The 27365-nt window shown below is 46.9% G+C and overlaps 1 protein-coding gene across 5 annotated transcripts in view; it reads right to left on the reverse strand.

Moving 5' to 3' along the window:
• Positions 1 to 27365, reverse strand: part of LOC147709713 (ribonuclease inhibitor-like) — a 135459-nt gene that overhangs the window by 11738 nt on the left and 96356 nt on the right. For all 5 annotated transcript variants that reach the window (XM_086928212.1, XM_086928209.1, XM_086928211.1 and 2 more), the window contains one exon: positions 22661 to 22831. In XM_086928212.1, the coding sequence (XP_086784338.1) occupies positions 22661 to 22831 (171 nt within the window). The remainder of the gene's footprint in view (positions 1 to 22660; positions 22832 to 27365) is intronic.

Consider the following 27365-nt stretch of genomic DNA (forward strand, 5'->3'; position numbering starts at 1 on the left):
GTAGACATCTATCGTCCACAGGGCTCCCAAGGATTGAACCTCGAGGACATTGAAGATAGGAGAAAAAAAGGGATACTGCTCCGTCAACAAAAAAAACATAAAGTAGGCAGAAAAACAGCCAATGAACTGCAGTGCGTTTCTACATTGTTGGAGTGAAAAAGAAGGAATTGATGTCAGCGCATTGGGGGAGGGCTTATATGAACTCTTTTGACCTCACATTTGGGGGACGACATCGCTGTAGAGTTGCTTGATGCCCTCTACCAACGTGCAGAGGTACTGCCGGAAAAAGGATCCTAAGATAAGGAATCTGCGGCTAGATGTCTCTATCACACACTCCATTTTCAACTACCAGAAAGTCATCTTGCTCCTCTACCTCATGTAATTGGATGACCCGTTGCTATGCTGTGGTGTCAACTGCTTGGGATAGTTTTATTGGCTAGAGGTCCTCTTGTAAGTCCATGCCATAGTCGTGCCATGGGTCATCAACATTGCCTTTAGGGATGGGCTCTTCATATGGCTCAGGGACGTGTGTTTGTGATTGAAGTGGTGGTCGTGGACTGTGATCCCTAGGCATTTGTTTTTTTGGTATGGAAAAAACTCCGAGTTCCTCAGTTACAGCCTCTTCAAACGCGAGCTTCTCTTTTTTTACCCTGGCGCATGCCGTGGGTGATGTGCAAGTATTTGTTTTGGGAGGGATTTGAAGTAAATCCTCTTTTTTCGGACATGAGGCTGCTTCTGTTCTTGAGATGGTACAGGCTCACTAGATGTAAAAACTGCTGTTGAGGTTTGCTTCAAAGCAGACTTTGGCATCAGCCTCATGTTTGAGGTGGATGTCTTGGGATCTCAGCGACAAGGAGTGCCTAATTGTTGAAGACAGGCCAGCTTCTTCACAGGTTTCTACTGAGCTGAAAACAATTGTCCAGGCCAAGCTATCATGGAGACAGTGATGGATTTTGACTGTTGAGGCCCTTTCAGTGGTGACAAAGGTAATGGACCTCGCGTGGGAAATTCCAAACCATTCCATTCCCTCACCAAACAAATATACAAAATGCTAAAATCAGCTATTGATAGATCTTGAGCAGCTAAACTTGAGAGTACTCAATGGTCGATTCACAGAGGATACACCACCAGCTCCAACATATTTGTCTTCAATCACTTCCTCTCACCTCGACTTTATTCTCGCGACCCTACCACTGTTTGAGATAATCAGCTCGTTCAAGGTAGGAGATAGTGGCCAAAGTGACCATCTGCTGCTAGAAGTGAAACTATGCTTGTCCTGCAGGAACAAAGCAGCGGAAAGAATATACATCGGTACAGAGTACACCTCTAACTACAGGCGAATAAGGTGTAAGATTGACGATGCTGAGGAATTATCAACCAGTGCAAAAATAATCATGCACCAGATATCTAGCTCAGACAAAAAAACCACTAGATGCTTGGTGTTAGACCTAGGGTATCCTAGACTACATAGGGTAGCCTGGCACAGTAGTGGACACAGCTAAACTCAAGGTGTTGGTTAAGTGCTTACAAAACCCACTCACAGTAACCCAGTGATTAACCACTAAAATAAAAGACACAACACCAATCTTAGGAAAATACCAGTACCTTTTATAAAAATAATATTCTTTCTTGTTCTTGTTTTAAATAAAAGCAGTACACAAATAATTTACACAGTTCTCATAGATCTCAAATCACATCCAATACTTTTCCCAGTCAGTACATAAGAATCAACGGTACATCACATTTGAGATAAGCTGCTGTCAATGTTACAATATACTTCTCCGCTGAGTAGTTACAAAAAGGAAATTGCACTCTACAGATTCAATATGCTATTTAACAGCACCCAGGCAGGTACATTACCCCTCAGCTCTTAGCCTTCAGCTCAGCTCAACAGACCTCTACCACAGGTGTGGATCTTCTCAGCATAAACCACCAGTTATGTGGCTAAAAGAAGACAAAGTAGAATTAACAAGGCTCCCCCCTGGACAATTCACAGGCTACACCTTACTGGTGGAGGATCTGCCTCCCCAATGAATAACAGGCTGTAAGGGTTTTTACTCGTGAGCCCTGTTTTTCCCTGCACACCGCTCTCTCACCTCCTCTGATCTAGTTGGGAGATAGTTTCAAGTGGTCTGGGCGGATCAATAGCCCAATTCCTCGTATTTTGTTTTCTGGCGGTTTCTCAGTTAATTCCCTCGTTCTTAGTTCCGCCGCTTTAGTGTCATTAGACACCCGGTGCTGCCGCCTCCCGCTCCCTTCGCATCACCCTGCTTACTTCTTTTACGGGGACACCGGCTGAAGTGGCTCGATCAAGCTCTAGCCTCCGGCGTTGTGAAGGAGTGCTCCGTAGGCGGGGCCTGAAGAGCGTGGGCCGCCCGGTTCGCCGCGGTCTCACCGGCGAGTCTGTTGGGGCTCTCGATGCTCCGCCGATGAGGTGAACGGCGCTCTCGCTTCTCCGCTGTCGAGGCGCCCGGCGCTTCCCCTCCTGGGCTCCGCCTCTTCCGACCGGCGGGTTGGCCTTCAGGCGCGCCTCCTGAGACGCCGCTGGCTTCCTTCGGCTTCCGGACTCCGCCTCTCCTCCAGCGCCGCGTCCCTCCGCCGTCACACAGAACAGCTGGGCACTTCCCTTCGCGCTTGAAACAGGCAGACAGCTAGCGCTCTCCACAGGTAGGAACTCCTGCTGATTTCACCGCTGGTCACCACAAGCTGCGAGGCTGTCGCGTAGGTTGTGACAGGGTTGATCCTTACTCCTCAGGCAATCGGCAGAGCCCTGAGTTACCCACAGCCTTCAGGGCAGTAGCGCAGGTCACTCACAGGGGTCGCTTGGCTGCAGTTAATAAGGGTCTTCTCACAACACGACCCGGTTCACAATCTGGTCATAAAGTCTCTGGCCACGCTTTATGGATGACGTGACAGTGGGGTTTGGTCAGATTGAAAGGGGGCACTTCCCAATAACGCGACCGCCGGCCCACAGGTCGATCTGGTCACCTCTGGTGCGCAATCCTCCTTCGCAAGTTGCCTCTCTCCTCACCGGTCACTCCTGAGACTACTACAAAATGGCTGCTGGTCACTGGCCTTTTATAGGGTGGCCTGAGACCTGCAGAAGTCACTGGATGCTTCTAGAAAATTCCTCATGTTAGCCTATGGGCCTGTTCTCCAGTAGTGTCCGTTATGGCAGTTGGTGGACACCATTTTAGGTTTCTGGGTGTCCCTAGATTTTCAAGGGGCTTAACTAGGCCTCACAGGTTATGAGGGAAAAATGGCGTCATCACCAAGGAACACCTAGCCCCCTGACAGCACTGAAAAATCCTAGTGGACATATATAAAAAATAAAAACAGAAACTCTGGGAGGCTAAGGGGGACAAAAAAATAAATAATGTTGGTTAGAGTATCCCCAGATGCAGACAGGTCTAACACGCGTCCCCCCCAGCTGAAAGTGGGGAGAGCTACCCAATCCCTTGGGAGTTCTCATCACTAAGGCGGAAATACCTGGATAGACCGTCTGCATTGGCATGGTCCGATCCAGGCCGGTGTTCCACCCTAAAGTCCATTCCCTGTAGGGAGATGGACCACCTTAGCAACTTGGGTTTCTCCCCCTTCATTTGCATTAGCCAACGAAGGGGGCGGTGGTCAGTCTGAACCAGGAAGTGCGAGCCAAACAAGTATGGCTGCAGCTTCTTCAGTGCCCAAACCACCGCAAAGGCTTCTCGCTCAATTGTACTCCACCTCCTCTCCCTGGGGAGTAGTCTCCTAGACAGGAAGACCACAGGTTGATCCAAGCCCTCATCATTTAGCTGTGATAACACTGCCCCAATGCCATGTTCTGACGCATCTGTTTGGACAATGAATTCTCTAGCAAAATCAGGGGCCTTGAGAATTGGAGCGGAACACAATGCTTGCTTCAAGGTCATGAAGGCTCGCTGGCAAGCCTCCGTCCAGACTACCCGTCGGGGTTGTTTCTTGGAAGTAAGTTCAGTGAGGGGGGCCACGATGGTGCCATACCCCTTCACGAAGCGACAGTAGTATCCAGTGAGGCCCAGGAAGGCTCGGACCTCAGTTTGAGTCTTGGGGGGCTCCCAGGCTATGATAGCCTCAATCTTTGCCTGGAGGGGCTGCACCGTCCCTCTGCCCACCAAGTGGCCTAGGTACACCACCGACCCCTGTCCGATCTGACACTTGCTGGCCTGGATTGTCAAGCCAGCCTGTTGCAGGGCATGAAGAACAGCTTGCAGGTGCTGCAAATGGTCCTCCCAGCTGCTACTGAAGACAGCAATGTCGTCCAGGTAAGCAGCAGAAAATGCTTCCATACCAGAAAGGACCCTGTTCACCAGCCGCTGAAAAGTGGCAGGGGCGTTCTTGAGCCCAAAGGGCATCACACGAAATTGGTAGTGTCCCTGAGGTGTAGAGAAGGCTGACCTTTCCTTCGCCCCCTCGGTAAGGGAAATCTGCCAGTACCCTGAAGTTAGGTCAAAGGTACTTAAGTATTGGGCAGCTCCCAGCCGGTCGATAAGCTCATCCGCCCGTGGGATGGGATGTGCATCAGTCTTGGTTACTGAATTTAAGCCTTGGTAGTCCACACAGAATCTCAATTCGGGTGTGGTGCCTGGTGGGGCAGCTTTTGGTACCAAAACCACCGGGCTAGACCAAGGGCTACCAGAAGGTTCAATCACTCCTAGCTCCAGCATCTTGGCGACTTCACTTTTGATGCTGGCCTTCACCTTGTCCGACAGCCGGTAGATTTTAGACTTCACAGGTGGGCTGTCTCCTGTGTCCACGTCATGGGTACACAGGTGGGTCCTACCCGGGACAAGGGAGAACAGAGAAGAAAATTGCTCCAGGATCTGGCGGCAATCACTCTGCTGTTCAGGAGTCAGGGATGGCGAGAGAATCACTCCCTCCACCGACCCATCCTTTTCTTGGGACGAGAGAAGATCAGGGAGAGGTTCGCTTTCCTCTTCCTCTGCTCCATCGGTCACCATCATTAAGACAACCTCGGGCCTCTCATGATGTGGCTTGAGGCGATTGGCATGCAGCACCCTGTGGGGCTGCCTCGGGGTCTTAAGATCCACCAAGTAGGTGGACTTACCCTTTTTCTCCAAAACCTCAAAGGGGCCTGTCCAACGGTCCTGGAGGGCATTTAGCTCTCCAGGTTCCATTACCCACACTTTTTGTCCAGGCTCCAGTTCCACTGGGTGAGCGTTGTGGTCATACCACTCCTTCATAACTGCTTGGCTGGCCTCCAAGTTGTCTGAAGCTTGCTTCCACAACTTAGCCATTTGGCTCCGGAAGGCCAGCATGTAGCTCACCACGTCCTGGGGAAGCTTCCTGGGAGTCTGTTCCCATCCGTCTTTCACCAGGCTGAGAGGTCCCCGTACAGGGTGCCCGTACAAAAGTTCGAAGGGGCTGAAGCCCACTCCCTTCTGTGGCACTTCCCTGTAGGAAAACAAGAGACAGGGTAGGAGGACGTCCCATTTCCTCCGCAGGCTCTCAGGTAGACTCCTTATCATACCTTTCAAGGTTTTGTTAAACCTTTCCACAAGACCATTGGTTTGTGGGTGATAAGGAGTGGTAAACCGATAGGTAACGCCGCACTCCTTCCACATAGCCCGCATGTATGCTGACAGGAAGTTAGTCCCCCTGTCGGACACAACCTCCTTGGGGAAACCCACTCGGGTGAAGATCCCCATCAGGGCCCTTGCCACTGTAGGTGCAGTGATGGTCCTCAGAGGTATGGCCTCTGGGTACCGTGTGGCATGATCCTCCAAAACCAGGATGAACCGGTGACCAGCTGAAGTTGGTGGATCCAATGGCCCTACAATGTCGATGCCCACCCTCTCGAAGGGGGTGCTAACGACAGGTAGTGGTTCCAGGGGAGCTTTTAGCTTCACCCCTGTTTTCCCACTGGCTTGGCAAGACACACACGTCCGACAATATGTATCAGACGCCACTTTCATTCAAGGCCAGTAGAAGTGGGGGACAAGCCGGGCAAAGGTCTTGTCCTGTCCTATGTGTCCTGCCAATGGTATCTCATGAGCCAGTTCCAGAAGGAAGGCTCTAAAGCATTGAGGGACCACCAAGGCCCTGGATGAACCATGTCCAGGTGCCTTGGGCTCACTGTAGAGGAGTCCATCCTCCCAGTAAATCTGGTAGCTCCCTACAATGTTCCCTGCTGCCTGGGCTTTGGCCTGTTGCCGCAGCCCCTCGAGAGTAGGACACTCCTTCTGAGCTTTACAGAACTCTTCCCGGGAAGGACCTCCCTCCACATGCCATTCAGTAGGGATGGGTAGGTTCTCCAGGGAAGCAACATTCTCCCCTGTGGACTCCAGATCCACCTCCGCAGGTGGCCCGTCCGTCTCACGAGGTGGAGATGTCGAGGCAGGGTCCTCCGGCCTCCTGTCCTTCTCCTCTCTGGCAGCCGGCTGGGCCATTGTTCCAGGCTCCAGCGTAAGTGAACTCCCCCTTCGGGCAGTCGCGGACCTTGTGCTGACACAAGTCCAGTCAGGGGGTCCCAGCATTTCAGAGTGAGTCTGGTACTCCACCCTCCTCCAAGCATTGTGCTCCATATCATTCCCTAACAGGCAGTCAACAGGCACGGCAGGGCTTACGGCAACTCGAAGTGGACCTGCAACCCCTCCCCACTCAAAGGGAACCTCGGCCACAGGGTAGTGGCCCAATCTGCCGTCAGCCATTACGGCGGGATGGAGTACATCTGGGATGACCTGCTCTGGAGACACCAGCTGACTCCTTACCATAGTCATACTGGCTCCTGTGTCTCTCAGAGCCTCCCCTCTACGGCCGTTGATGGTGACCCACTGCTCATACTTAGTAGTATTAGAGGGCAGTTGGGTCTTTGGAACCATCTCCTTATCTCCCAGGGACACTAAAGTGACACCCACCCGCTCCCCTCCGTAACCCAAAGGCATCTCCTCCCCGAGCACTACACTAGTTATTCCCGGGGCTTTTCCTCCAGTGGGAGGGGGTGGTCTTTTTGGGCATCTCACATCTCCTTTATAGTGTCCCACACCACCACACTCAAAACAATGAACAACCCTTGGCTGCTGGCTTTGGCCAGGATTAGGGTTGCGAGGGGGGTTACTCTTAGGGATGAATCCTCTGCCCCTTCCTTGCGAAGTATTTTGTGGACCTTTTGAGAACTCCCTCTTATTATCCCCTCCCTCTTTCTTCTGGGGGGCGCCCTGTCCATGCTTCTGGGAATCCCCTCCAGTCCCCTTAGTCGACACCCGGGTACTAACTCAGATGTCCGCCTCCTCAGCAAGCTTCCTGGGGCTGGTCAGCTTGCTGTTCACCAGATGCTGTCGTAGTTCGGGAAGACATTTCTCGAGTAGGTGTTCCTTGAGTATGAGGTCATATAAACCCTCATAGTCCCCTACCTCGCTGCCTCTCACCCAACCCTCCAGGGCCTTCCTGGCGTAATCCAAAAAGTCTACCCAGTTCTGTGTGCCTAGTTTGTGGCTGCCCCGGAACTTTTGCCTATACTTCTCAGGGGTCAACCCAAACTTTCTTAACAGCGCCGACTTCATAGCAGGGTAGTAGGTCTGTTCACTTTGATCTAGGGCCAACAAGGTATCCCTGCCAGTAGGGGGCATGTATTTATATAACCCACCATCCCAGTGGGCCTCCAAGATCCCATGGGCCCTCAGTGAGACCTCGTAGGCGGCTAGCCATTTTGCAATATCATCACTGGGTACATAGCATGCCATAACATCTTTCGGTAAGTAAGGTCTGGGTTCTCTGATGTTGGTCTGGGTATCGCTGCCACCATTCTCAGATTTGGGGGTTCTTAGGTTCAGGGCTTGTAGATCCATCTCTTTGATGGTCCGCTCATGTGCCAACCTCTTGTCCTCCCTTTCCATGTCCATCCTGGCTAGTTCTATTCTCATCCTCCTCTCCTCCCTCCTGTCCTCTAACTCGGCGTCGGTCAAACCCCTCTCCGAGACACTACTACCCACTCTGGAAGGTGTCCTAGGACCTGTTAAAAGGTTCCCCCCTCCCGCCTGGTACAGTGTTGCGGTCTCCAAGACAGTGTCCCTGTCACTCCCCTCAGGATCTACTTCATCCCCGGAATGAGCCTCCACCCATGCCCGGATACTGGTCAGCAGCTCAACTTTCCTGGCGCCTTTCTTAAAAAACACCCCCTGCTGCTGACACCATTCCTTTAGTTGGGTCACGGTACAGTTTTCCAGCTCTTCCACATTTACCTCCATTTCTACTTAGAGTATAAACTTTTGCACAGGAGAAATTAGAAAAGTGACCTGGGGTCAACCTCCACCCACCACCAGTAGTTAATTTAGAAAAAGCAAAATTTAGATTAGGAGGGCCGCAGGGAGAAAACTCCAGGTGTGGTCCCGTGGTAGGCACTGCGTTACTACTAAGTGAGTGTAAGCACAAATCCGTAATCCCACCGCTGAAACACCAATTATGTTAGACCTAGGGTATCCTAGACTACATAGGGTAGCCTGGCACAGTAGTGGACACAGCTAAACTCAAGGCGTTGGTTAAGTGCTTACAAAACCCACTCACAGTAACCCAGTGATTAACCACTAAAATAAAAGACACAACACCAATCTTAGGAAAATACCAGTACCTTTTATAAAAATAATATTCTTTCTTGTTCTTGTTTTAAATAAAAGCAGTACACAAATAATTTACACAGTTCTCATAGATCTCAAATCACATCCAATACTTTTCCCAGTCAGTACATAAGAATCAACGGTACATCACATTTGAGATAAGCTGCTGTCAATGTTACAATATACTTCTCCGCTGAGTAGTTACAAAAAGGAAATTGCACTCTACAGATTCAATATGCTATTTAACAGCACCCAGGCAGGTACATTACCCCTCAGCTCTTAGCCTTCAGCTCAGCTCAACAGACCTCTACCACAGGTGTGGATCTTCTCAGCATAAACCACCAGTTATGTGGCTAAAAGAAGACAAAGTAGAATTAACAAGGCTCCCCCCTGGACAATTCACAGGCTACACCTTACTGGTGGAGGATCTGCCTCCCCAATGAATAACAGGCTGTAAGGGTTTTTACTCGTGAGCCCTGTTTTTCCCTGCACACCGCTCTCTCACCTCCTCTGATCTAGTTGGGAGATAGTTTCAAGTGGTCTGGGCGGATCAATAGCCCAATTCCTCGTATTTTGTTTTCTGGCGGTTTCTCAGTTAATTCCCTCGTTCTTAGTTCCGCCGCTTTAGTGTCTTTAGACACCCGGTGCTGCCGCCTCCCGCTCCCTTCGCATCACCCTGCTTACTTCTTTTACGGGGACACCGGCTGAAGTGGCTCGATCAAGCTCTAGCCTCCGGCGTTGTGGAGGAGTGCTCCGTAGGCGGGGCCTGAAGAGCGTGGGCCGCCCGGTTCGCCGCGGTCTCACCGGCGAGTCTGTTGGGGCTCTCGATGCTCCGCCGATGAGGTGAACGGCGCTCTCGCTTCTCCGCTGTCGAGGCGCCCGGCGCTTCCCCTCCTGGGCTCCGCCTCTTCCGACCGGCGGGTTGGCCTTCAGGCGCGCCTCCTGTGACGCCGCTGGCTTCCTTCGGCTTCCGGACTCCGCCTCTCCTCCAGCGCCGCCTCCCTCCGCCGTCACACAGAACAGCTGGGCACTTCCCTTCGCGCTTGAAACAGGCAGACAGCTAGCGCTCTCCACAGGTAGGAACTCCTGCTGATTTCACCGCTGGTCACCACAAGCTGCGAGGCTGTCGCGTAGGTTGTGACAGGGTTGATCCTTACTCCTCAGGCAATCGGCAGAGCCCTGAGTTACCCGCAGCCTTCAGGGCAGTAGCGCAGGTCACTCACAGGGGTCGCTTGGCTGCAGTTAATAAGGATCTTCTCACAACACGACCCGGTTCACAATCTGGTCATAAAGTCTCTGGCCACGCTTTATGGATGACGTGACAGTGGGGTTTGGTCAGATTGAAAGGGGGCACTTCCCAATAACGCGACCGCCGGCCCACAGGTCGATCTGGTCACCTCTGGTGCGCAATCCTCCTTCGCAAGTTGCCTCTCTCCTCACCGGTCACTCCGGAGACTACTACAAAATGGCTGCTGGTCACTGGCCTTTTATAGGGTGGCCTGAGACCTGCAGAAGTCACTGGATGCTTCTAGAAAATTCCTCATGTTAGCCTATGGGCCTGTTCTCCAGTAGTGTCCGTTATGGCAGTTGGTGGACACCATTTTAGGTTTCTGGGTGTCCCTAGATTTTCAAGGGGCTTAACTAGGCCTCACAGGTTATGAGGGAAAAATGGCGTCATCACCAAGGAACACCTAGCCCCCTGACAGCACTGAAAAATCCTGGTGGACATATATAAAAAATAAAAACAGAAACTCTGGGAGGCTAAGGGGGACAAAAAAATAAATAATGTTGGTTAGAGTATCCCCAGATGCAGACAGGTCTAACACTTGGGGTGAATTCATAATGGAACTCGGGGCAAAACATGCCACAAAGCTAAAAACTGAAAAAGGGAGCACACCACGGAACATAGTCGGAAAAGTAATAACACCAGAGATAAAAACCTTAAAATGGGAAATAAACCAGACTGTGAGACAGCTCCGCAAAGATCCAAACAACGAAGTTCCGCAAAAAGGTGCTGCGCACTCTAAAAGCACAGCTAAAGAAGAAGACCTGGGAAAGGAAAAGGCAGCTGAACGACAACCTCTGGGTAAAAATTGTACACGATTCAAAACAGAAGAACAGCTCCAGAAATTAATTCACACCCTCCAACATCTCCGAATCAGACTGGGCAAACTACTTATCAGCTCACTTCAACACCGAAAACCTAGCGGGGTGCTCGCCCAGAGGCAAAGCCCGGGAATCTGGTCTGCAGCAGAGCTCCGACAAAACTGGCATAATCAACAATGAACTGACCAATGTCCACATAGGGAAACTACCCCTGCACTACATTGCAACACTGGACGAGGAAGCAACAACAAGACTCGCACCAATCATAAATAGAGAGGAAAACATACGCTCAGAAATAGCAGCTAGGATCAGAATACAAATCTTAAAAGGCAAACTCGAGGGTGCCCCGGGCCCTAATGGGATCCCGTCAATAATATATAAACAAGACGCTGACCTTTGGAGTAACATCATGACACCAGTCTTCCAGGAAATAACGGAAACAGTAACATGCCCAATAACCTGGAGAGGCTCCATAATAAGCCCGATTTATAAAAAGTGTGAAAGGAACAACCCAAGCAGCTATCGACTAATAGCCTTAGTCGATACAGAGGCAAAGTATTATGCGGGCCTCATCCTGGAAGATTTAACATCCTGGGCAAACAAAAAGCACATCATCCCAGCTACCCAAACCGGATTTTGCAGAGGCCAGGGTACAACGACCAACATCATGGCGCTAATCCTTCTGACAGATGCGGTAAAATCCACCAAGAGCTCATTATTTCTATGCTTTATTGATTATAGCGCCGCTTTCGACCATGTAGACCGGAGCAAACTTTGGCAGAAGCTGGAAAGATGGGGGATTCCAGGCCCACTCCTACAACAGCTGATCATGCTACATACCAACACCTGGGTTAGGATCAAACTGGGCTCCGGTACACACATTTCAAGGCAAATCAGCACCACCAAAGGCTTGAAACAAGGCTATGTCCTAGCCCCTATGATGTTTAACCTTTTTCTCGCAGATCTCGCCGGTGAACTGGAGAAAACCAAATCCCATGCCCCACGGCTAGGCGACACCACACTCTCAAACCTCTTATACGCGGACGACTTGGTCCTCATCAGCTGGTCCCCTATCGGTCTCCAACATCTTTTGGATACAACCAACATATTTTCCATAAACAACTCACTAAATATCAACTTAAATAAAACAAAAGTTATGGCAATGAATTACAACAAAAAAAAGGAAACTCGCTTGGTTTCTGGATGGACAGAGGCTAGAACAGGTACCCACTTATAAATACCTAGGCCATCCTATAGACAGTAGTGGCTCAATCAGGCACCAACTAGAGGCCATTCGTCGGAAGGGCACGACATTCTACTTGTCGATAAAGCCCCTAAAGAAAGCTCTCCCAGACCGGTCATTGGACCCCCTTCTGCAGGTGATAAGAGCGCGTTTGCAACCCATGCTCACGTATGGCAGTGAACCCATGCAAGGAAAAGACGCCACAACACTAAACAACACCATTAGTCGTGCATATAGGGCAATATTTTATCTACCCACCTACACATCGCCCGCTAAAATCCGCCTCAAATTCGGGCTACAGAAACAAACGGTGGAGAGAAGAGGCGCATATATTAAAAGTTGGCGGAAAATCAGAGATGCAGACCATGGATCCTTAAACGCCCAACTTTGGACTGAACTATCCACTAGAGACAACTCACCGCAAGGAATTATTTACAAGATTCACTGGAGATCTTGGGACAAACAAACCTCTGGGAGTCATTAACAGACCTCAAAACCTTTAAAAAAGTGGTAACGAAAGTAACAAAGACGATTTCATCTATAGAGGATAAAAACACCCTGGCTAAGAGGGCCCATGGATGGGCCGTGTTGAAAGACTACAACGCTCTGAAGCCACAAGAATACCTAAAAATGGGCCTCATGCAGACAACAAAAAATAAGTTCTTAAACATGTGCCTTGGTATCATACCCATACTACCGCACTTGGCACCTTGGAAAAGGGAAAGCTCAGCAAACTGCTGCCGACTGCTCATCAGGAAAAGAGGACCTCATTCACATAATTTGCATCTGTTCAAACCTTATGGACATAAGGCGATCTCTACTTCGGGCCCTTCGGAACAAGAAGGGCATAACAAGTTGCAGGCACACTGTGATGCTGTGTTTTAATCCCTAAGAGACTCAGTTAAACTGCAGACTAACAAAATTATTTGATATAGTGGCCAGAAGACTCATGAAACAGTCACATGGTTCACCTAAAGCACTAGCCAAGCCAAAGCTGTGCTAAGTCCCTCTGAGTACTTTGTTCCCTTAATCTCTATGGCCTTTATCAAAACATATTGTGACTTTTATGATCTTAATGAGCAAGCCTACTTGCTTGTTTTATATTTTAACTGTAACCATGATTTATTTTTACATTTTTATGTTTTACATTGTGAGTTTTTATTAACTGTACAATAAACCTTACTTACTTACTTACAGTGGTGGCTAGTGCTGGGAGCCCTGCACTCTTGAGGCAAATGCTCACCTAAAAATGAGACTGTGGTTGAGGTTGAACTCCGGATGGAAGATTTACAGAGGGTAGCTATAGCTGAGGTAAAGTCTATGTCGTGGACATGGGCTTCGCAAGGAACCCTGGAGACGAGTGCATCAAATGTGGAGTATTCTACAGAAAAGTTTTTTGGTCTCTGATCACCTTGATCTCCCAAGATAGGTCTCCCCTCTCAGTCAGACTAGTCAGACTATGTTCTTTTTCAATACCTCAGGAGAGCTCTGATGTTACATCCTGTAATCCTCCAGTATCATATGGTTTTCTTCATATTTAAAGCTCGGGAGCTGAACTGTTTGAATGCTTGTGGTCCTGTGATAGACTGAGGTTACAGCCCATATACTAGTCTGGCCATAGGAAACTGCTGTTACCATTAGGGCAGAAATGGAAAGGCATGTTCTCTATAACCCACACTCCACTAGTTATTCTTAAATAACCTGGCCTCAAAACACCCTCCAGTCGGGCCAATTACCATCGTCATAGTGGTGTAATAATAACTCTGTTGAGGCGATACTAGTGTCTTGAGTGGGACAATTATGTTCTGTAGTGCAAAGGTCCCAACAGTGGAAGATTACAACCTAGCGTGACGTCTTTACTCTGGAGCAGGTTGGGTTCATGAATCACCTTGCAACCAGACTCTATACTCCATAGAAAAATAACTTGCACCACCCATGCCCAAGACTAGATGGCAGGAATGTGAAAATGATCTTATCTACAGCACCACATAATACAAACACATTGTTACTAAAGATAAGCCACCTTTTCTTCCGATAGTTACTTCTTCCTGCAGATTCGTAACCTTATAAATGAACCCCAAAGCAGGATCTCCTTGGGATGTGGGATGGAGATTTAGGACTAGTCAAAGAAGTCATATAAGACAGCCTTGGCAAAGTATGTCACTTCGCACCTGGGACGTGTAATAAGGTTTAGCAAATATGTATTTTTGATTTTTTTATGGAGCACATTAACACTCAAAGGTACCTTTGCGCTAAATTACCAGGAAGGTTATTGACAGCAAAGAGTGAAAACGGCCACAGGTATACAGATGAAAAGAACTAAGTTATGATATCATAAAAAACAGCAAACATTACTGTGAATGAAGAAAAAGAGGGATGGCATTCCAATGCTTCACAGGAGCCGCTGAAATAGCTCAGTTGCCAAGGTTGGCATACTGAAATCTTTGGACAGCCAACAATTGGGCAATTTTTGATAATTTCTTTTACCAAGTGGCTGCCTGACAGTTGTCATCTGATGGAACTCCTCGAATGAAAGCAGCAAAAGCAGTCATAGCCCTTGTGAAGTCGGCAAGAATGCCAACTGGAGGGTCTTCTTGGCCATAGGGTAGCAGCTCTTTATGAAAAGTATACCCACAAGTAAAAACATCCTCTTGGTACCTCTTTGTCCATTCTTGCTCCAACAAATCCTACAGAGAGCTGAGCATCCATTCCATTCTGTCATGATGTTTGTGGTTTATTAAATAAGAAGCAGAGGAGGGAAGAAGGATGGAAGAACGATGGACTGGCCCAAAAGTCAAGCAGACAGTACTTTTCAAAGGAACCAAGAACTGGTATGAAGGACCTGTTTATCCAGGTGAAAAACTGAGAAGTGTGATGAGTCCGAGAGGGCCTTAATCCACCAACCATACAGCCCATATTATAACCACAATGAATACTGCTTTCCCAGTGAGAAGCTACAGTGCACAGCTTTGCATTGGCTTGCATAGGGTTCCTTTGTAATCTAACATGAATGCCAGTAAGCTCACAAATTCAGTGTGTCTTCTGTTGGCATTTGTTCTTCTGTGGTACTGAGGTATCCATGACTCTCCCCCTTCTTAGCAGGAAAGTTCTAAATTTTACCTGTACAATAACATATCTGAAAAGTCTTCTTATAGTGCAAGTCTAAGCAATGAAAGGCTGGGCATACTGGTTTAATCTGGTATAGGATTTCCATATCCTGCATAATGGGTTGTTCAGTTTTGTTGGGAAAGTTTATTAGGGGACCACAATATTCTCAGCGATAAAGAGTAATGTTTGCAACAAATTGTTTTGCTATATTTTAACTACAGATTTCACTTTGTTTGGCTTTATAGAGTCCACCAAAAATGCCAGTGTATAATCAAAGACAAATTTTCTTTCCCTGTTACCTGTATTGAGCTTGACATTAGTGAAGGCAGGTTTTGAATGTTTTGTTATAGTATTGAAGCAGAGGTGTCCTACAGTGGTCCTGACACACTTGATCTACGTCAGATTTTTAGGATATTTAAGACACATATATGTATAAATTAAACTAAACGGAATGCAATTACATATTTAGGCCCCCATTAGGATAGCGGGCGGACTAAGTCCATCCCATCGGTAATCATAGCCATAAGGGCGGAGGTCTCGTATTAGGATGCGTCCGCCACTGTGGCGGGCGCATCCTGTATTTTTAGCACTGTGCTAAAAATGCACTTTTTCATTTGCATAAACAAAGCACTGCGTAGTGCCTGCCGCTTTGTTTATGCAAGTGCAGGGGGGTACCACAGGTTCCCCCTCCATGTGCACCCCCCACCTCTCGTTTACACTGGGAGCCTGCAGGGGGGCCCCAGAGTTAAGAGCGCATGCCTTTCCGTGGCGGCATCGCCGCCACAGAAAGGCAACTCTCTAAGCCCATTGTAATATGGCTGGCGGTGTCTAATAGACACCGCCACCATATTAATCCTTTTCCGCCCCGGCCGCAAGGCGACTGGGGCGGGAAAGCGGCGGACGGTCTTACCGTCCACCGAGGTCACCCCCGCCATACTAATATGGCGGGGGGAATTCGAATGCGGATCTCGGGTGGATTAATCCTCCCGACATCCTAATGGGCCCCTAATTGTTATCATGAAATTTTGAGGCCCATATATATCAATATGTGACGCAGGACAACTTGCTGTGCTGCACCAAATGGAGACAGAAGGAATGCACCATATTTACTAAAATATGGCACATTCTCAGTGCAGCCAGACACCAACACTGGCACCCTTGCATCATGGCACCTTCCTGCACAAAACATTCTTTTCGAGGCGTTTTCCCCTTTCCAAGTGTGCTCCAGATGAAGAAACAAGGCAAAATAAAGATATTTCTCCTTGTTGTGCTTCTATACAGCAGGCATTGATTGTTGATGCGTTCCCAGGTTTATCTGTCTTCGTATACCTGGGAATGCGCCGAAATACATTGATGGATGCGTGGGAACACCCACACTCCACCCATTTAACACTTTCCTGGTGCAGAGTAATGCACGGCAGCCACTTGTGCTGCCTTGCATTACTGAAGGTCTACCAAGGAATGCAGGGCCACACAAGGTGGCCTTGCGTGGCTTGGTAAATCTGATCTAAGGACAGCGTGACGCAAGGGCAACCCAATCCTATGGCACATCTGGGTCACATCATCGATCTAACCATTCTGGTCTTATTCTGGATTCCTTTGGATTAAGAATGGTATATGTGACCTACACCTGGCTGATTTCAATAGCAGGTCATGACAGATGTACCTTAATCTGGGAGCTCTTGACCCTAACAATTAGGCAATGTATTTCCAGAACCACTTCACCAACTAGAAGTGGTAAACTTCTATCAGGAAGTGTCCTTCAGGAGCAACTGGAAACGTTGCAACATATTCTCCTGCTTGCCTGCCCCTCCTTTGTACTAATATATCACTATGTAGAGGAAACACAGCCACTGGAAGAATTACGCTGCCATATTCTTTTGGGGAACAATTGTATTAGAGCAGAGAGACTCCATTTTGGATTGGGATCATAGAACTAAAATTAAAGATACTGACCACACAGCCTCAGATGCCACAAAGCAACAAGGAAACACCTTCCTTGTTCCCTGTGGGGTATGCAGACATAATATTGATTTTTTTTATTATCGACCCTCACTAATTTCGAGTTTTAAATATGGTAGGGACAGAATATCGATGTCAAGAATATCAGTGACCAGAAAATCGACCTTAAGGTAAGTAATATTGTTTTTTTTTATATAGAAGTAAGTAATAGCGAAGTAAGTAATATCGTTTGCAAAAATATTGTTGTTAATAATGTCGATATTTATATTAGTGTTATGTATTTTATATGTATGTGTTTGAAATTTTTTGTAATGTTTTTTAATTATTTTTAAATATATGTATTAACTGTTTAGAAATTAGTAATTTTTTTTAAAGTAAATTTTGTGTTTTAGTATCAGAGCGCAATGTGGGTTGATAAGGGAATAGGGTGGGACGTAATTGAATTATAATGAATCAATTATTTGTTTTATTTATTGTTATTGATTATTAATTTATTGTTAAGTAATTATTAATTGGTAATTGTTTTTTAATGTACTCATTTACAATTATATTAATTACAATTAATATATTATTTTTTATGTATTGCTATTGTTAATTAATGTATTGTTAATTATTATTTAGTAATAAATGTTTATTAATTGATGATTACATTATGGGGGTCATTAGGATCGCGGACGGACGCAAGAGCAGGAGGGAACCTCCGCATGGCATGCGGAGTTCCCTCCTGTGCAATTAGGATGTGACCGCAAGGGTTGCGGTCACATCCTCTATTTTTAACATTGCGGCGGGTGGAGCTTCAAGCTGCACCCGCCGCAATGTTAAAAATGCACACATTGCATTTGCATGCAGTAAGAGGCAGGCACCGCGCGGTGCCTGCCGCTGTCTGCATGCAAATGCAGGGGGGTACCATAGGTAACCCCCATGTGCACCCCCCACCCCCCATTCACCTAGGGGGCCCGCAACGGGCCCCCGCAGTGAAGTTCCGTATGCTTTTCCACGGCAGAAAACCCGCCGCGGAAAAGCATCATTTACAGCCCATCCTAATATGGTGGACGGTGTCTGGAAGACACCGTCACCATATTAGAGCTTTTCCGCCGCGGTTGTAAGCCGACCGCGGCGGAAAAGCTGCGGACGGAAACCAGGACCCACCAGCCATCCTAATGTGGCGGTGGGTCTTTGGTCAGTCCGCTGCGGTTTTTCCGCATCCTCTGGGCCGGTGGTGCCTTCCGCCGGCCCCGAGGATGCGGAAAAACCGCGATCCTAATGACCCCCTGAATGTGTTATTTTTCGTGTGTACCAGGTTGTCGGTTTAAAGGGGAATAGGGTGGGAAGTAATTTAATGTTATTTAAGTAAATATTAATTTAATTTTATTGGTATTTATTATGATTTTTTTTGTTAATTATTAATATGTTATTTATTTTACAAAAATGTATTAATTAATAAGTATGTTAATTTAACCGCTACGCTATGCTACACTGTAATTTTAACCCTAACGCTATCCCACACTTTCCCTACTGTTGCACTCACTGGAGTGGGAATATTAATTTTAACCCCTACGCTATCCAACACTTTCCCTACTGTTGCACTCAATGGGGTGGGAATAGTAATTTTTAACTCCTACTCTATCCAACACTTTCCCTACTGTTGCACTCACTGGAGTGGGAATAGTAATTTTCACTACTACGCTATCCAACACTTTCCCTACTGTTGCACTCACTGGAGTGGGAATAGTAATTTTTACTACTACGCTATCCAACACTTTCCCTACTGTTGCACTCACTGGAGTGGGAATAGTAATTTTAACCTCTACGCTATCCAACACTGTCCCTACTGTTGCACTCACTGAGTGGGAATAGTAATTTTAACCTCTACGCTATCCAACACTTTCCCTACTGTTGCACTCTCTGGCGTTGGAATAGTAATTTTACCCCTACGCTACCCAACACTTTCTCTACTGTTGCACTGTTTGAAGTTGGAATATAAATGTTATTCCTTCTGCTGTCTAATATTGTTTGTATTATTTTAGTTAATGTAGTATAATATTAATTTAAAAAAGATTAAAAATAATTGTAATTTTTTTAATTTGTTATATTTATTTAATGTTTTTTATATTATTGTTCTATGTGTATAGATGTATTTGTAATTTATAAGATATTTTTAAACAATGTTATTAAAATATTTATCAAAACATATTAAGTATATTATATATGATATGTATATGTTTAATTAATTTTTACATTATATATTAGTTATTAGTTTTAAACATTGTAAAATATTTTTAACTATGTTTATTTTAATTATAGGTATTATTTACTTTATTTTACATTATTTTTGTAACTTGAAAAAAAACTACATTTTAATAACGATATTTTTGACATCCATATTTTTTTCCGGTATTTTTATGCTTACCATAATGTAGATATATGTCGATATTCTTGACTTCGATATTTTTGCGTCAATATTTCTGTAGGTCAATATTCGGACTCTCGATATTCTGTCAGTGATTCCCCTGTGGGGCATACAACACCAAACAGCAGTCTTACAGCTTTGGCCATCTGGCGCGCAAAATCTTTGAGAGCAGATACTCTTGGAATTCAGGTAAATCTTGCTGTGGACTCTGTGCACTGCCTCCTATCTCGGACCCTTGTAGGGCTGCATGAAACTCAAAGTGCCTGCCACAAGGTGCAGAGCTCAAGCCCCCTCAGCTTCCAACAGGAGGCCGTGCACCAAAAGGGGTCCTGCTGTGGACCCCCAAACATGCTTTCCGACATGGTTTCCATGTCGGACAGGCAGACATGGAAACCATGTTGGGAACCATGATTGTAATGAAAAAAAAGCTGAAACAAGCATGTGAGAGTGTGCAGGAGGGTTTAGGGAGAACTAACCTGTGTGTTACCAGTGCTGATTACTGCAAATTATCATCACAGGGTTTCAGCTCAACCAGCGTCCTTACTCATTTCTCCTCTCCCCGGCCGGAGGTAACAATCAACCATCTTTGTAGATCAACCCCTCGAATGTGCTTTTGTGTGAAAGCCGAGCAAATTCACAAGTGTCAGCAACCGTCAAAGGCCTCTCAAGAACTCCATGTACTAGAGTCACTAGGGGCGATCCGGAGGAGGGGCTAGCGGTGTGCGGTCCATTGCGATTGTTTCTACAAATTGGCTCCCTTGAGCTTTGAGCTGACGAGCTCCTGGACGATGCACCTGCGTGCCGGTTCAGGCATCGAAGCCTTTGACGGTTGCTTGGCGGCCTTCTCTTCCACCCCAAACTATTTTCTCTACTGATGAGGGAAGTTATCCCGAAACCCGAGCCATGTCTCGGGCGATATCCAAAAACCTGGGACAGGTATCGGGTCTAGAGATCATCAGTTCAACAAGTACCTACTTGCACCCACTGGGGTGAACCACTCAAGAACTCTATGTACCAGAGTCCCTAGGGGCGATCCGGAGGAGGGGCTAGCGGTGTGCGGTCCATTGCGATTGTTTCTACAAATTGGCTCCCTTGAGCTTTGAGCTGACGAGCTCCTGGACGATGCAGCTGCGTGCCGGTTCGGGCATCGAGGCCTTTGACGGTTGCTTGGCGGCCTTCTCTTCCACCCCAAACTATTTTCTCTAATGATGAGGGAAGTTATCCCGAAACCCGATACATGTCTTGGGAGATATCCAAAAACCCGGGACATGTATCGGGTCTAGAGATCATCAGTTCAACAAGTACCTACTTGCACCCACTGGGGTGAACCACTCAAGAACTCCATGTACCAGAGTCCCTAGGGGTGATCCGTAGGAGGGGCTAGCGGTGTGCGGTCCATTGTGATTGTCATTACACAGCTTGTTGGTGCTGTTTAGATATTGCTGAGTAATAATACGTAATATGAGAAATTTGCAGCAAGAGTAGAATGTAGATCCTTTCTATGGGATTTCTGGTCCTACATTTGACTGGACAATCCAGTGGGATATAAGTACATGTGCCTAGTATTAGGAAAAAAAAAACGGAAAGTTCACGGAACTGTGATCTTCCTATGTTTTGATGATACCAACATAACCTTTTATGCAACATCTATCAACTTTCCCCTTATGCTTTCCAGAAGACCCATTCGAAATCCTTCTTCATCTTCAGCTCTACACTCCTCTAATGACCTTGTATGCTCAAGTATATTAAAATAGTTCCTGAAACATCCTCCCATATCCTTTTCCTCATCGGCTCAGGCAGTATTGACCAGCAGTTGGACATCTCATTCCTAGCTTGAGGCAGAAACTCCAAGTTAAGGTCACACTCCTCCACTGGTGTAAACAACCTACAAATATTAATTAAAATCCTGTTCAACAGATTTGTTCTTAACCCCTTCCACGCTGATGACGAGCTGGGCTCGTCAGGGCGTAGCCTCCTCGCACGCTGATGACGAGCCCAGCTTGTCACGTAAAGTGCGTTTTCGCAAATCCCAGCATGCGAGCGGAATTCCGCTAGCGCGCATGGTGTTAAGCAGAACTTTCAAAAGACAAATGTGCTTCCCCATGAAAATGTCTGAAGCGAGCAGATTACTGATAATCACGAGTGACCCTTTTCTCGATTATACCTCAACTCAGCCCCTTTCAACAATCCGGAAGAGAATGCAATTGTGACCTCCTTTTATTCTCGCTCCAATGAAAGTGCTGAAACTGTTCACTTGTTGAGCTTACATGCAAGGCATGTTGGCCAGACGCCGAGTCCCACACCTTCTTGAACCTCTTGAACTCTACCTTACACTTCTTGGCCCTCATAAAGTCCGCCCCTTCCTTGACCACATGTCTCAATTGAACCATGCCCTCCACTAAACTATTAATGAATGGACTTACAACAGAAGTCAACCACACTCAGAAGGGAGAACACTAATAAATAACAATACCTATAATGCCTACTGTCATTAAATAACAACCTGTACATTCATAGTTCATTCTTTCCTGTTGTTGAGGGAGTGTGGTACCTACTCGCCTCTGTAAGATCATTGGGATTTGTCATTGCATCAGTCATGGGCTGGGGTCCTAGCCCTCTCTTGTAGGAGTCAGTGGGTTTTCAGTTTCATTCATAAGCAATACCACACTTTGCTTTCTTCAGTGAATTTCTGAGACATTATTAACCTACCTTTAGGCACTGTAACCAAAGCTAACCATTTTAACCTTGTTTTTTCCATCGGGCCATGATGCTCCTCCCTCCCTCAGCAGAGGTGATAAATAGGCTATCAGCAATATGCTAGTTTTCATGTTTATTTGATTTTACTAAAGGTATTTCAACCAAACTAGGATGCAAGGAGTTACATGTACTTAATATTTAGGTTAAAATCATAATGAAGAGGCCTCAGAGCTGTTAGGGTAGTTGTTTTTCTGTCCAAATACATGCAATCTGTGAAGTGGTAAATAGTGTACGGTGGCAATAAAGTTGAATTTGGCATCTGCCCTGTGATGTGTGTGAGCGTGTGTTTATTCGGACAGTTGATTTAAAACCCATTTGTTACTGAGCCACGTTTAGTTTGGTAACAGAGGCCGGATAGAGCAGCACCAGCCATGGACAGGAGCCAACAGTGGCCGGTTGCTCTTCCTCAGCCTCTCAAAGGGTCCCCACTTCCTTACAGATCATGTCCCTGACACAAAGCCAAGAGGACCAGCAGATACTCACCCCAGGGTCTGTATTTTGCAGTTTGGGTGTTTCAGTCCTTCACACAGCTGTGCGATTCCAGAATCTCCCAGTTTGTTATAATTCAAATGCAGGGCTGTGAGAGCCTGACTCCTACTGAGGACTGCAGCAAGGTCTGCACAGCAGGAATCTGTGAGGGAGCAGGCATTCATCCTGGAGAAAATGTGTCAAAGATCACACAGTGGCAGATCATTAGAAATTGCATCATGCATCATGTAAAACATGCAACTATGTTCATTCAGTGCTTATGCATCTAAATACATTTGGGGGGTCTTTTGTCAATGTGCTGTCATCCCTGTTGGTACATAATCAGAGTTTCTCTTTTGGGTCAGCATCTCTGTTTTGATTTAAGTCACTGGAAGCTATATTTGACTTGGAGCCACTCATGATGTATCTGAGAGTGAACGTGGCATTTATTTCAGCAGTTAACGTTCTAGTACTGGGACTATGTGGAGAAGCGTGGCTCAGTGGTTAGAGGCGGCAGACCCGGAAGCTGAGATCGGCCGTGGACCAAGGTTCGATTCCCCGCCTCGGCGGGTCTCGGGCTCAAAATTCCACGGAGTCGACAATTCTCGCTCCGGTGCCTACTCGACTCACGGGGTCACACTCTGCGACTCTGGGCAATAGCTTGCTTAATCTCCACAACGGCCCCTCGCGGCGGGATGCCTGGCTTTCACCTTGTGGATACCCGGCCGGGGTATCTCACAGGGTAATTCCAGGACGGGTTCCCTAAGCAAGCGCCTTGAGGCCCCTGGGTTAAAGCGCGCTATATAAATCGAAGCACACACACACACACACACACTGCACTGGACGTGTGATTCCAGCTGGGCAGTAGGTCCCTGTGATGTCGCGCTGCTCATGTGACCCCAGCTAAGCAGCCTTGCCTATGATGTTGCACGTGAATAAGACCTCCGCCATGCAGTTGGTGTCTATGATGTCACAGGTGAATAAGGTGAATAAGACCTCCGCCATGCAGCCAGTGCTTATGTGACCTCCACCATGCAGCTGGTGTCTATGAAGTCACAGGTTAAAGTGACCTCAGCTATGACATCACAGGTGAATGTGACTTCAGCCATGCAGCCGGTGCCTATGACGTCACAGGTGAATGCGACCTCTGCAGAGCAGCCGTTGCCCGTGATGTCACGCTGGTCTGTGGATGTGACTGTGGAATGCTGAGGGAGCTTTGACTTACCCTGAGAGTGCCTGAGAGCTGGAGAGTAAGAGGTAAGCACCAGGGCGCTCGGAGACGATTCCCCTGTGAGTTTGGTAAAGGTCCCCAGACTTAAGACCTTGGCAGACACACTCCCTCTGTCATTAAAGCATGGGTCTAGAGGTGAGCACCACAGGGCATTTCAGGATCCAATTAAATGATATAAAAAGATATCATGAAGCGGAATGGAGACTGGCAAAAGGTACGGCGGAGTGAACGCGGTGCCCGACTGAGCTCAGCAGGCGGGGGGTCATCATTCCCACTGGTGGTGTTTGGGAGAGACTCCCTGCAGCATCATAGTCTACCAGCATAGTGTGCTCACTTACTGTGGGGTTCAGTCAGAACAGATGATAACACAGGCTGTGATCATACTACAATCAAGAAGGGACTACAAAGGGCCAAAGTCATCTTTTTCTGCTCCATTTGTCACTAAGTAGGGGGATAGATCTAACTCAAATCAGGCCTGGCCATACGGTTTGACACATAGAACACCAGGAACAGCCAGGCCATGTCCGCTCCATCCCACACTGGCTTCCGCTTGCTGGCCCTCCTTAGGGGGTGCAAAGTGAGTCCGCGGCACAGTTACCAGAGACCTGTGTCTGGGCATATCCGCCTTACTTAGGGGGGCTCAATGAAATCTATGTATAACATCTCCTTCTGGGGAATAGACTTCCACCCTGTGTTAAACATCCTCCTTCTACAATCGGTCCACACTGAAGCACACAGTGTGTTTGCTAATGGGAAGATAGAAATGGACTTGGACTATAAATCAAATTTGATGTATTCTTGATTTAAATTTGTGTTTAATACTATAAAGAAGTTTAAAACTCGTTTGGATGATAGCGAGAGATACAACAAAGTGACATAATTAACGAAGAGCGCACTTATGCAAAAAGAGAATTTTTTAAAACCAAGAAGCAGGCTTATCTGGATACACCTGAAAAGTATTACCTCCCTTGTCCTCAGAAGGAGGTTTTAATGCATAGTTTATATTATTTCTCACCTGCGTCCCTGCAGTTTAGGGTTTCTCCTCCATCTTCATATCACCCATTTGATGGTCTCATTAGGTAGAGCGCGAGCCAGCGAGCAAGGGCTGCTCTGTGAAGAGTTGGAGCAGTTCAGTATGGAGAGAAGCTCTGCCCACTCCCCCACCCTTATCTTTCATTGGTTTGTGTGTTTGTTCTTGGTAAATGCGGCCTTCTGATTCAATATGAGACTTGTTAGTCCCTCCTTATGACAGCTATGTCGTCATTTGTATCCTCCCAGGGATACTGGCCCCTTTACTTGGTTGTTACCTTGTGAAACTGGAGCTCGTTATCGTGCCTTCTTCCCCCCTCCACCCTCCCTTCCTTTGTCTGTGCCTTCTTTTACAGGTCCTCCCTCCCGTTTTCTGTGCCTTCTCCTCTCCTCCCCATTCCCGTTGTCCGTGCCTTCTATCCCCCCTGCCCGTTGTCTGTGATGCCAAGATGCCAACCATTTGCAATGCAATAGGTGTTGCGTAAATTGGAGACCTATTGCATTGCAAATGCTTTTTATTGTTGGCCATGCCACTTTCACAATAGCATGTACAGCACGCTAAATATGTATATTGGTGGCCGCACTTTTGTTTTCCAGTGTGCAGCTTGCCAAAAGGAAAATGCTACTTACCCAGAATGCATATGGTATTGGCATGTAGAGCTGTAAAATCTCATGCTTATGCATAGATCTCCATCTAGTGTTGGGTTCGGATGTTTGCACTTTGTTTTTCTTCGAAGAAATCTTCCTAGTCACGAGGAAGGGGACTCCCTACTTTTGGTGATAGTGCCCATGGTCATCGACTCCAGCTTCAGATGGTTTTCCCGCAGAGGGTGAGAAAATGGAGTATTAGTAAAGAATAGCGATGTCCATGTGTACGTAAGAATAGTAACAAGAGAACTACAGCAGCTACAAGTACACAGGGAGGTGGGTGGGCGTATGAGATTCTACAGCTCTGCATGCCAAGAACAGATGCATACTGGGTAAGTAGCAATTTCCGTTTTAGGCATGTGAGCTGTAGATCACATGCCATGCATAGACTATACAGCAGTCCCCCCTAAGTGGTGGCTATCCTGTAACTGATGGAGCTGTCTGAAATAGTGTTTTAAGTACTGCTTGGCCCACATTAACTTGTTGTCTGGCTAACACATCTAAACAATAGTGTTTGGTGAATGTGTGTGGTGTGGACCATGTTGCAGCTTTGCAGATGTCAGTAATAGGGATGTTCCCTAAGGATCCCATAGTAGCTCCTAGCTTACGAGTGGAATGTGCTCTAGGGGTACCGTTAGAGTCATTTTGGCTTTTGCATAGCAAATTTGAATACATTTAGCAATCCACCTAGCAATACTTGATTTGATATAGGATTGCCCTTGTGAGATGGTGCAAAAGCGACAAAAAGTTGTTTGGTCTTACGCAAAGATTTCGTGCTCTTCTAACATCTAAGGTGTGTAGAGCTCGTTCTGCAACTGAGTTATGTTTAGGGAAGAAAACAGGTAATTCAACAGATTGATTTATGTGGAATGCAGATCCTACCTTAGGTAGGAATTTAGGATTGGTATGAAGAGCTAGTTTATCTTTGTGTAGCTGGAAAAATTGTTATTCTATGGTTGGTGTTTCTAGTTCACCCACTCTCCTTAATGAGGTGATTGCAATGAGGATAGCTATTTTCCAAGTGAGGAATTGTAGTTCACATTTATGGATGGTTTCAAATGGTGGGCCCATTACCCTTGTGAGGATTATATTAAGATTCCACACAGAGGCAGATGGGAGTTTTGGTGGTATAACTCCTTTCAGTCCTTCCATAAATGCTTTGATTACAGGCACTCTAAGAGTGATAAATGTTGCCTATTTTGAAGATAGGCTGCAATTGCAGCTAGATGCAGTCTGATGGATGTATAGGCCAAAGATGACTGCTGCAAATGTAACAGGTAGCAGATAATGTTTTATATAGAAGCATCAAGAGGGTTGATGTTATTGTTATTGTTATTGCAATAGATAACAAATCACTTCCATTTGGCTGCGTAGCCGGCTGTTGTGGTAGTTCAAGTTCAAGTTCGGGCATTTATATAGCGCACTACTCACCCAGAGGGTCTCAAGGCGCTAGAGGGAGGGGTTCAATATTTGTCGAATAGCCATGTTTTCAGTTCTTTTCTGAAGGAGGTGTGGTTCTGAGTAAGGCGGAGGTGGGTGGGGAGTGAGTTCCAGGTCTTGGCAGCCAGGAATGAGAAGGATCTGCCACCCATGGTGGATTTTCGGATGCGCAGGACTGCGGCGAGGGCTTGATTGGATGATCTTAGTTGGCCGGTGGGTTTGTAGAAGGACAGTCGAGTGTTGAGGCATTCTGGTCCTAGATTATGAAGGGCCTTGTGTGCGTGGGTGAGAAGGCGGAAAGTAATTCTTTTGTTGACGGGAAGCCAGTGGAGGTCTTTTAGGTGTCCGGTGATGTGATCTTGGCGCGGGATG

This window comes from Lissotriton vulgaris, chromosome 6, assembly GCF_964263255.1.
Source record: "Lissotriton vulgaris chromosome 6, aLisVul1.2, whole genome shotgun sequence".
In the NCBI taxonomy this organism is placed as follows: domain Eukaryota; kingdom Metazoa; phylum Chordata; class Amphibia; order Caudata; family Salamandridae; genus Lissotriton; species Lissotriton vulgaris.